We start from the raw sequence: 11,285 nt of genomic DNA, 5'->3' as shown, positions 1-11,285 counted from the left end.
TCACACAGAGCCCCTGTGCTGCTCTCTATGGGGTCACACAGAGCCCCTGTGCTGCTCTCTATGGGGTCACACAGAGCCCCTGTGCTGCTCTCTATGGGATCACACAGAGCCCCTGTGCTGCTCCCACACCTGAGCTGGTCCCACTGCTCCTTCAGGCACCAACACTCACCCAGGAGTGCCCTGGCTGCCCCAGGGAGCAGCACCAGCCTCTATTTGTTTTGGTGCTCACAAAAAGCACGGCTGGGCATTTTCCAAGGCTCAGGACGGGAAGGAAACTGCACCATTCCCATCTGCATCAACACCATAAATCCCCAGGCAGTGCCTGTGAGCCCGGGGAGTGCAGCAGCAGCAGCAGAGTCCCTCAGGAACAGCCTGTGCTCACAGCCAGAACTGCCCCAGAGCAGCAGGAACAGAGCTGTGGGGAGAAAAAAACCTCAGCAGGATGGGCTGGGCTGGGCTGGAAACAAAAATGACAGAATCMCAGAATGTGGGGCTGGAAGAGACCCCAAGATCAGCCAGGTCAGGGAACACAGCAACACAGGGAGTGTGGAATGGCTCCACAGGGCAGGTTGGGTGGGATATCCTGGAGAAATCTTCCYTGKSAGGGTGGGCAGGCCYTGGCACAGGGTGCCMRRRRMRSYKKKGSYKSCCCYKRWYCCYKGSMRKKSCCMARGSMMRGSYKGRMMWTKGGGSYKGRRSMRSCYKGGRMMRKKGGARGTGTCCCTGCCATGGCAGGGGTGGCACTGGATCAGCTTYRAGGTCCCTCCCCACCCAAACCACCCCAYGGTTCTGCAATATTTAGCCCCCCACCACCCTGCAGAGGTGGAAGCCCATGCACAGCTTGCYCAGCTGCTCCCATGAAATCCCCAATCCCCCAGATCCATGTTCTGCTCAGCTGTGCCAAAGGAAGAAAACCTCAGCTGGCCCAGCTCCAAAATGAAKCCTCTCCTCCCTGAATGTTACAGTAGTTAAACCAAACTATGAAATCCCTGGAACATTCAAGTGTTTTCCATCACCTGAAGCAGTATTTTTGTTTCAGCAGGAAAGTCAGGTTTTGTTTGCATTTGCTGATAAATCAAAGCCCCCAAGTGGGCAGTGCTTGCACCCACTGGGGAGGAGCAGCTCCCTCCTCCATCCACCAAAGCTCCATCAGCACCAAGGAAAGGTCTCAGGACACAGTCAGCAAAGATCTAATTGTCACTAATTTGCATTATTTACCAGCCTGAGCTCCCAGCAGAGCTCGGTGTGGTCCTGCAGCAGCACTCACGACACGACCGTGATGGAGCAGCCAGGGCAGGAGCAGGATGGGAGCTCCAAGGCCATGGTGGGCAGTGCACAGACTGGCTGGTTTGTGTTTTGGGGCTCTCTGTGCTCAGTAGAAAGCCCAGGCAGAAGCACCCAGGCCAAGCCAAGCCCCGCCATGCGCAGCAGCCAGGACCCAACGCTTCCCTSGTGGATCTCAAGGCCAAGGCTCAGAACAAACCAGTTTTGTTCAGGGAAGCATTCCCAGGTAAAACCCTTGTCCATGGAATGCTTGCTGCTCTCCAAGCCCCTTGGAAGCGCCGTTGCCTTGGGAAGCAGGGGCAGAGCAGCTGGGCCAGCCAGGGAGTGGGAGATGCACCAAACCCAGCACTGAGCTTTGGGATTTGGGTCAGAACCAGCTCAGCCAGGCCCAGACTGCTCAGAGCCAACACAGAATTCCCCCATCAGCCACAACATTCCCTAGGGATGTGACAACAGAATGATCACACTGCTGGCACAGCAGCATCGATATCACATTGATACCCATCCACCTCTCTGCTGGCCAGGGAGCAACTCCTGAAAACACATTTAAGTCAGGAAAAGCAGATCTGGTTCCTCTTTATATCCCTTTTAACAGTAGGAGCGACATTTCATTTTGTGAAGAGCCTTCCAAACACAGAACTGGAACAGTTTCGTGCATCTAGAGCAGACAGAAGGAAATCTTCCACCTTCTCCTTCCCTTCTTTCCTTCATTTGGCATCTCCAGCCTGGAAATCGTTTGTGGTACCCCCGTCTCACCAGGGTGGGGCTGGGCTTGCTGTCCCCACTGCCACCAGAATTCCCTGTCCCACCCAGCCCTCACCACTCACTGGCACGTGCACTTCCAATAAATCAGAGTCAGCAGCTGCTGTCTCAAGAGAAAATGTGATTTCAAAGCAGAGATCTCTAAGGCATTGAGATGGCAGTGCACAGTGCTGGCATCTCTTACTGCAGCCCCAGCTGACTCTGGGGATTATTTCCCCCAGTAAGAGAGRCCCCATTGCAATGGCTCATGGGCTGGATGTTTGAGTGGCCAGAAAGGCTCCCACAGAGCTTTCTGTGCCCAGCCAGGGTGAGAAGATGTCCTGGGGTGGCCCTCCAGGGCCATCTTGTCACCCCCAGGATGAGATGGGATGAGATGGAGCTTTAGGCAGCCAGCCTGGGCCGGGGTGACGAGTGGCAGGGGTCTGCATGCTGACTCACATGTACTAGTTCACCTGGGTTGGAGAGCCGTTGTGGCTTCAGTCTGCAGGCCAGTCCCACTTGCATTATCTAAATCAGTTTGCAAACGGATAATTTAATGAAGGATACTTAAGGTTTATCCCAGGGACTGAGCTAGACAAGAAGAATTCTAAAGCAGACCGACTGCCCGAGGTCTGCACCTCATTTACACCCCAGAACAACCCCAGGCCCTCCCCCATTGATCATTTTACCTGACCAAGAGTCGAGAGCAGAGTTTATCATGGTGAAGCATTAAAAGCTCCTTCTGCAAAAGGCAGAGCCCTCCAGCAGACCCATCCAGGTCAGTCTGCCTAAGCCTTGCCTAAGCATGAAAAAATCCACATCCAAAGAGGTGACAGGCAMGGGTGAGCAGGGACAGGCACTCACCTTGTAGGCAATGCTGTTGAGAACCTTCATGGCCAAATCAGACACGTCAGGATAGGGGTCAGCAGCCAGGTGGAGCAGCACCCTCCAGATTTGGGTATAAACACTGTTGAAACTCACACCTAAAACAACAAAAAACACAACAAACCCCAAAGCCCTGCAGCACATGACAATCCATCAACTCCAATTCTTTGATCTGACGTGAGAAAATTCATTAGAACTCCAAATAACCCGATGACATCTCACAGAACATCAAGAGAGGAGCTGAAAAACACCCCACGTGGGCATTCTGTCTCCCTTGTGCCTCTCTGTGAACTCTGCAAGRGCTTGTGAAAAATCAGAGTGGGAGGAAGCAAAATAAATGAAAGTCTCCCTAAATCATCTCCAGTCAAACTCCTGCTTTTCCAGTTCCTGAAGCAAATCACCTGGAAAGGCCAAGTGGATAATGTCTGGGTTTCCTGAGTTGAAATATTTAATGGTGTAAACTCACAGTTAATGCCTCATATTGCTATGGTTATTTCTGAATTATATATTATTGAATATTATTGTATATTATTGAATTGTTCAGGGGTTTGCACACTCTACAAGTTYACTAAATATTTAGAGCAAAGCTTTAGGAGCTGAGCCTTTGGGAAGAACGAGTCCAACTCAGTCTTTCCTACTGACTTTTGTGTCAATTCTTCCAATTTGTGATTTAATGAGCGTATCAGCTGTTCGGCATTTCAGCAGAAGGGACCGACAGATTCAAAGTACAAATCAAATTAATAAGCACTTGAAACAAGTGACAAAAATCCTGTGAACATTTTATTTTGCTGCTTTTGGGCGACAATTTGTTATTGTGCCTCGGAACCCTGCCGGTGTCTGATCGTGCAACGCCCCGGCTGGGAGCGCAGCCATTTGGACAATGTTAAAGTGGCTGCACTAACAAAATAAAAAAAAAAAAGCTAAAAGAGAGATTGCAGATGAGTCACAATCAGTGGTAAATGACAGATCAAGCTGTTATTGCTTTTCCTCTCGTGTTTTTGGAGGCATCTAAATATAAATTGGGGAGGGGAGGGCTCCAAGCAGCTCCTCACCTGGCAGAGCTGAGGCTGATCCCTCAAGCAGCTGAGAAGATTGGGATAGAGCAGCTCTGAGCACGGGGTGAGGGCAGAAACAGCCTCCAGGAGCCCCTTGGGACACCCATCTGAGAGGGGAACCCTCCCCTGCCCCAGGATTGGGAGCAAACACCCTGCAAAGGGTCACGGAGCACCCATCACCCAACTCATCCTCCCACTGCCCTGCCAAGGGGCTCTCTCTGCCCTGGCACCCAAAGGATGTTCCAGTGACAGCTGCCTCAATTCCCACCTGGAAATCTCACAGAGTTTATGGAGGGATCMCTGGGACTGTGCTGTTCGTGTGCAGCTGATCCCAACCTTCCCAAGGCAGGTCAGGGACAGAGCCTCACAAATCAGGGAATCCCACAATGGTTTGGGTTGGGGGGGACATTAAAGCTCATCCATTCCTCCCCTGCCATGGGCAGGAACATTTCCCACTCTCCCAGGTAATTCCAGCTGGGCTCTGGACACTCCCAGGGATCAGGAGCAGTTTCTCTGGGTATGGATGGATTTCTCCCCACCCTCCCAGGGAACAATTCCTCCCCAATATCCCATCCATCCCTGCCCCCTGGCACTCCAGACCCTTGAGCAAACTCCCCCTCCAGCTCTCTGGGAGCCCCTTTAGGCACTGGCAAGGCTGTAAAACCAAAAAAAACCAAACCTGCAACAACGGGAACTGTTATAAGGCTGTAAATTGTAAAGGCTGTAAACATATATTTATGTAATATTGTATAATATTTATATAATACTGTAAAATCGCAAAGGCTGTAAATATAYAACAATGTTAAATCCTGGAAGCTTCTATTACCAGAGAAAGGAAAACTGGAGGGGGGAAGGATGAASAAAAAGAAGGGAGAGAGGCAAAGTGCTACAAGGAGTGGGAGGAAAAAGGCTCAGCTCGGGAAGCAGCAGCCAGGTAATGTCTGAGGTGTGCCCAGAGCTGTGCCCAGAGCTCTGCCTCCCACACTCCAGCCTGTTACATAAGGACCGGGGGGAAATCTGCATGCCTTCAATTCTTTAAAGCCCTTGAAGGAGAGTAAAAGGAAAAGGAGAGGAGGAAGAGTGAGGGGGGCACCCAGCAGCTTCCCCTGGGGCTCTGATAACCACCTCGCTCACGGAGAAACAAACCCAACAACATCTTTTATACATCTGAAGTGTCAGGGAAAAACCAAGTTTTAAGCAGAACTGTGCCAGTGCAATTCCCCCTTCAGCTGGCAGCCTTTGAGGAGAACACAGGGAATTTCTGCAAAGGCACCCAGGGCTTGGGGCTGCCACCACTCCCCTGCCAGTGCCAGCCATGCAGGAGTGACACTGTGACATTGTGACACTGTGACACCCCGAGTTCCAGGGTCAGGGCAGCAGAGCTGGCAGCAGGAACAGCAGCCTGAGTGCACATTTAGGGCTCTAGGGCACAGACTGGAGGGGCAAAACAGGAGCTGAGCAGGGCTGGGTGCTGCTGGAAGCTGCCATCAGTCACACTGACTCCAGGCCAGGAGCTGAGCAGCTCCAGCTCGGTGTCTCAGAGAATTCAAACACTGACAGAGCAGTTTTGGGGCTCAGAGCAAACACTGACAGAGCAGTTTTGGGGCTCCCTGCCCAACTCTCCCCATTCCCCACACCTCCCTGTCCACCCCAGCTCTGCTCCCCTCATCCTCACTGCCACAACCTCCTTTGCTCACTGGTACTTCCARGCAGATCCTGGGAAATGGCAAATGGTTCTCCACCCCCAGCCTCTCCTGCTGCAAAACACAGCCATTCCCCAGCATCTCATCGCTCCAAGATTTATTTTCCTCMTTCTTTGATCACTCCTTAAGATAATCTTTCCAGCCAAGCTCTCTGTAGGACAAAGGCTTTCATCGTGCAGTTTGGATGTGAATAATCAGCCTCGAGGTATGCAAACCCCCATCTTAACTCCATCYCTTTTCCCATCTTAAAACTGAACATTTCCAGGACACCAAGATTAATGAGTGGCTGTATGGAAAAGCAGCAAGGCTCAGCTTCCCTTCCAAAATGATGTCTTTGTTGACTAACCMCAAACTGCCTCTTGCCAGCTGGAAAACTGGGCCAGAAATAAATGTCTCTCCTGGTATTGGCCTGTCTGGCCAAGGAGCAGCTGCCAGAGAACACAGACTCAGCTGAGAGAGTGAGTTCTGCATTTGGGGAGCAACAATGGGGACATTTGGCCCCCAGTTAGATAAGGAACTGTTTGTAAAATGGGACGAGGAGGGATGGAGAGGTTTTGCTCAAGTTTTTGGGAAGCAGTACATTGTATGATGCCTCAGTGGCAGTGTAGAGACTGATCCAGAACAATCCCTTAMACCCTGTGTTCCTAAAGTGCCAGAGAGGAAAAAAACCTGAGAATCAGTAGGTTTTGGGTGCCCCTGCCCTGGCAGTGCCCAAGGCCAGGCTGGACACTGGGGACCCTGGGACAGTGGGAGCTGTCCCTGCCATGGCAGGGGTGGCACTGGATCACCCTTACAGCCCCTCCCAACCCAAACCCAAACCCAAACCCCAAACCCAAACCCCAAACCCAAACCATTGTGGGATTCTGGGATCAGTCAATCAGCTTAGGGAATGCAGAGCACAGAACACAAACTGGAGCTGAAAAATTCTACTTTCACTCTTACAGATTTCTGCTTCACTCAGAGTCTCCTCATGTGCCCAAAACATGCTTTTCCCTGCTCTGGCTGTCTCAGACACCTGGCAGAGGTGTTACTGCAGAGCAAAGCCCATCTCCTGTTTCAGAAACACTCCTTGGGTCAGTCCCTGTCCCAGGGGGTCCCAGCAGCAGCCCTGGCACATCAGGACACTGAGGAATGGGGTTAAATCGGGCTGCAGAGCTCAGGGGGTGGCTGGGCTGCTGGCATCACTCCTTGGGGAGCAGGAGATGGGGCTGGAGGGTGCTGATGCTTCACAAGGAATGAGAAAAGCCTGGCTTGCAGCAGGCAATGGGAAGGTAATGGGATTCTGTGCGAGTCATGAATTTTAAACACTTGYCTAAGCTCTGCATTTCCAGCTGGGTCTGAGCTCTTTGATGGAACAGGAATGAGGGAACCTTGGAGAGCTGCTCTTTCTCTCTCCAAGGCTCCCCTCAGCACCTGCAGCTCCTCTCCAGAGCCTTTTCCAGCTGCTCTGCACAGCCCTTGTGAGSCACACTCCAGCCATCAAGCACACACCAGGGGCAGGGGCAAAACTCAAGTCCTAACTCAAGATGGAGAGAAATTTCATAACATCCCTGCCATGCTTCAGAAGATCCAATGTCATTACTGATAATCAAAAGCAAATTAACTGATCAAGTTCCTAATGAACTCATGATTTTAAACTGCCACAGGGGCTCAGTAATTACAACCCCTGAATCTTTCAGCTCAGGAGAGCCAAATCACCATTAATTCTCTTAGAAAAAGGCAGAGAAAATGTTCCTCTGGTCAAGGCAGTTCCATCACCCAGGTGATTCCTCCCTGAGTTACACCACTCTCTTTGATTTGTGAAAATGTGGGTTCATTTACTGATTACAAAGGAAATACAGAGCCTTTCCCTGGAAGGAGGCCGTTCCAAAAGCCAGGTCCTTCTGTACGGGGCCTGTGATATTGTGCCAGAACGGCTCAGACTGTGTGAAAAGCTACAGGTATTTGARAGCAAAGCTGCTGTGGCACCCCACRTTTTTGTGCTTGAATTCCTCACAGGACTGTGGAGAAGCTTGGAGTTGGAGTCATCCCTCCAGCCCAGTGACCCAGCCACATTCCTGCTGTGGGGAGCACAATCCCAACCCTTTCACARGAAATAGGGGATCCCAGGGAGGGCCTGTGCTCACCGATCAGGGAGTTGAGAGAGGAGTAGGAGCTGACTCTTCTCATCTTGTCGATGGTCTCGAAGGACAGGATGTACTCCTCGTTCTCRGGGCTGCCCAGGGTGCTGCTGGCACTGCTGCTCGTGCTCAGGTTCCCCGGGGAAAATGCCACAGAGCTCCCAGCTGCCAGGAYACAACAGAATGAACCATTTCCACCCAGACACAACAGCCCTTTCCTAAAAATCCTGCCACACTCTGGGAAGGAAACCCCTCACCCAGGGGCAAAGCCATTTTAACACTGAATGATTACATGCAGAATAAGCAAAAGATTGAGTTAAAAATCCACTTATGCTTGGAAGCTGGAAGGCACATTTTTGGTCCCCAAACACTCAGAAAAATCAATCCTAATGACCAGAAAATTGAAACTAATTATGAGGGGGCTGCTCATGGAGGGAGGTGGATGATTTGGGGTGAAGTGCCAGCTCCAGCCTGAGCCCCCGTGCACACCAGAGGAATGGAAAATGGAAGAACTGCAAAGTGCTGCTTACTCTCCTCGTTGAGGCTGAGGTTCTGCAGGGATTTGTTGAGGTTCCTGGCRGTGGTGACAGCACGGATGTTGCCGTAGGAGCTGACGGAGCGCAGGCGTGGGGTGCAGGGTCCATCCCGCACCGGGGTCAGGCTGCCACCCTCTGCGAGGCAAGAGGCAGAGATTATGGCTGCAAGCAAAGCACTGGGTTACTGCCCAGAACGGGGCATTGAAACAGCACAATGTGTACAGAACTGCTGTAGGGCTGTGGGGAATGGGGAATGGGGTACAGAATCAGAGCAGGGAATGGGGCACGGCAGTGGAGCAGGGAATGGGGTATGGCAGAGGAACAGGGAATGGGGTATGGCAGTGGAACAGGGAATGGGGTAGGCAGAGGAGCAGGGAATGAGGTACAGAATCAGAGCAGGGAATGGGGTACAGAATCGGAGCAGGGAATGGGGTACAGAATCAGAGCAGGGAATGGGGTACAGAATCAGAGCAGGGAATGGGGTACAGAATCAGAGCAGGGAATGGGATACAGAATCGGAGCAGGGAATGGGGTACAGAATCAGAGCAGGGAATGGGGTATGGCAGCACAGCCAGCACGGACCCCGTGTCTCTGCTGTCCAGGGTGAGGTTTTGGGACACCCAAAGGGCCCTAAAGGCTCGTCTCTGCCCAGCCCCTGTGCCAGGACAGACTGAGGCAGCACTGACCAGCTCCTCTCTGCTGCTGCTCATTAAACTCACCCTGGATTTCGTCATTATCAGGAATTATGAAAATTCCYGACCGAATTTCAGGCCTGGTTTCAACTCCCATTTCACAGTGAGCACACAGAGTTCCAGACCCTGAGAAGAGCTGCTCTGTTTCTCTGCAGAGTGGCTGCACTGTGCTGGGGGGTCAATGCTTCCAGAGCATCCCACTTCAGGACTCTTTAGGAGAAAAGCACAATAGGAACTGCAGGCAGTGTTTATTTCCTGCAGAGAATGGGGAGGAGCTCATTTGGCAGCATGATTTAGTTACTGAGAGAACAGGCACAGAGACAGCACATGGTCCTGTCTCCCAGCTCCTGTTCCAACTTCACCCTTCACCATCCCACTGCAGTTTAAATCTAAAGGAAAGGCAAGGTAATGACAGCTTCACGGGGACATTTCATTCCTCACAYAAAGCCACAGACACAACAAAAGGGATGGGGCCACAGGCTCAGAGCACAGAGCTCTTGTCTTCCTTGCCTGGCTCTCAGAGCAGRGCTGGCTCGTGGTGTGCTGGAGCTCTCAGGTCAGTGTGACACTGAACATTCAGGTGGGATTTGGGGTGGAGAGGGAAGAAAATAAGCTGTATGCTGCCTTGGCCAAAATCCTTCAGCCCTGAGCTGAACCAGGAGGTTCCTGGTGAGCTACAGCCATGGTTAGGTAGTCTCAGTAGAGGATGGATCTCACAGGGCTGAATAGACAGCAGATCTTCCCTCCCTGTCACTCACCATGTCACAATGGGGCTCTTTGATAAATCCCACTGGTGAGAAACTCACTGTGCTGGGAAAACTCCTTAAGTAATTCCCAAACACTTCCAGGCCCTGCACCTCCATCCCACCAGCCCCAGACCCCCACCTGGAGCAGCTGGAGAGGGCAGAGGGTAATTCTTCTCCTCCTCGATGAACTGCAAGGCCACAGTGCAGAAATTGCTCTCGTACTGGACCACCAGGTGACTCAGGGCCACCACCAGCTCCTGGGAAGGGCACAGGAAACATCCCATGGTTACACAGGTGAGRAACAAGACAAACACAGAGCAGGGTGTTGGTGGTCACCCAGGGTGATAAATCCACCTTAATTCACAGGGGTGAACTGCAGAAAGGCAGAGACTCTGTCCCACAGCTCGTTCTTCACAAATCTTTCCTACATGGACAGGCTCCCACCCATTTCTGAGCACCTCCACCTTCCTGGGGTGGAACAAGATGAGTTTTAAGGTCCTTTCCACCCCAAACCACGCTGGTATCCAGTGGCTGGTTCTGCCCAGTGTTACCAAAGTGCTGCAGGGTCACACACAGCCCTGCCCTGCCACAGCCCCCAGGATGAGGGGRCACCCAGAGCAGGAGCTGTGCCAGGGCTGGGGGCACAGCCAGACCCTGCCAGCACTGCCCAGCTCCACCAGAGCTCACTCAGCYCCTCTGGAGGCAGCTCCTGCCCTCCCTGGGGAGCAGCAGCCACGAACCAGAGCTGCTTTTGGTGCTGCCTCTGCTCGGGCACTGCTCTCCAAGCAGAGATTTATGAATCTCACCGAGCRTGCAGTGTGACACGCAGCCCTCTCCTGAATTAAACTGATTAAATGCTGGAAGGAGACAACAGGAATGAATCTTTGCAGTGCTGGTGACAACTGCCAGGGTGTTGATGTTCCAGTAAAGTAAACACAAGCATTAGGACACTTCAGAACAGCCCTCCAAAGCAATCCAGAATGTCAAAAACCATTCAATGCACTATTGATGTACGATGGTGCAGCACAGAGTGGAACTCTCCTGGGCCTGGAGAGCTGTTCTGGAGCAGTCTGGGGGTTCCAAAGGCAGGGAGGGAGTGTTTGTCACTTTGTCACTGAGCAGAGCTGTCCCATTGTCTCCTGAACACAGCCCCAGCCCTCCATACCTTCCTGACCATGGGGCTGCCATCGTTGATGAGCTGGGCCAGCATCATGGCCACGTTGTGGTCGATGGTGGTGGAGTGGTCTGTTCTCTCTGCTGAGTTGCCCACAAAGGTGCCCAGAGCAAAGACAGCAGCACAACGAACCTGGGGGACACAGACAGCCCTGGGTGACCCCACTGCTGCTGGGGGATTTCATTCATCCCCCAAATGGGAACAATGGAAACCCCAAATCCTGTGCCACACCCCCAGCAGCCTCAGCAAACTGAGCTTGAAGGATTCACAGATGCAGGAAATGTTTAATTTCCCAGAATATTCAGTGACCTTCCCTTGGGGGACTCTTCCAGTTGGTGTTGCCTTGAAT

General features: G+C 52.2%; 1 protein-coding gene across 1 annotated transcript in view; it reads right to left on the bottom strand.

Moving 5' to 3' along the window:
• The window catches only part of LOC130586007 (regulatory-associated protein of mTOR-like), a 78,021-nt gene that overhangs the window by 33,917 nt on the left and 32,819 nt on the right, over window positions 1-11,285 (bottom strand). Inside the window, 7 exon segments of the mRNA XM_057386707.1 lie at window positions 1,439-1,458; window positions 2,398-2,553; window positions 2,890-3,008; window positions 7,795-7,953; window positions 8,319-8,459; window positions 9,902-10,019; window positions 10,928-11,068. Coding sequence (XP_057242690.1) covers window positions 1,439-1,458; window positions 2,398-2,553; window positions 2,890-3,008; window positions 7,795-7,953; window positions 8,319-8,459; window positions 9,902-10,019; window positions 10,928-11,068 — 854 coding nt within the window.

This window comes from Malurus melanocephalus, unplaced genomic scaffold, assembly GCF_030028575.1.
Source record: "Malurus melanocephalus ecotype Western Australia unplaced genomic scaffold, MMel_1.1 scaffold_1035, whole genome shotgun sequence".
In the NCBI taxonomy this organism is placed as follows: domain Eukaryota; kingdom Metazoa; phylum Chordata; class Aves; order Passeriformes; family Maluridae; genus Malurus; species Malurus melanocephalus.
Note: the sequence above shows the minus strand (reverse complement) of the source record. Positions and strands in the feature narration are given on the sequence as shown.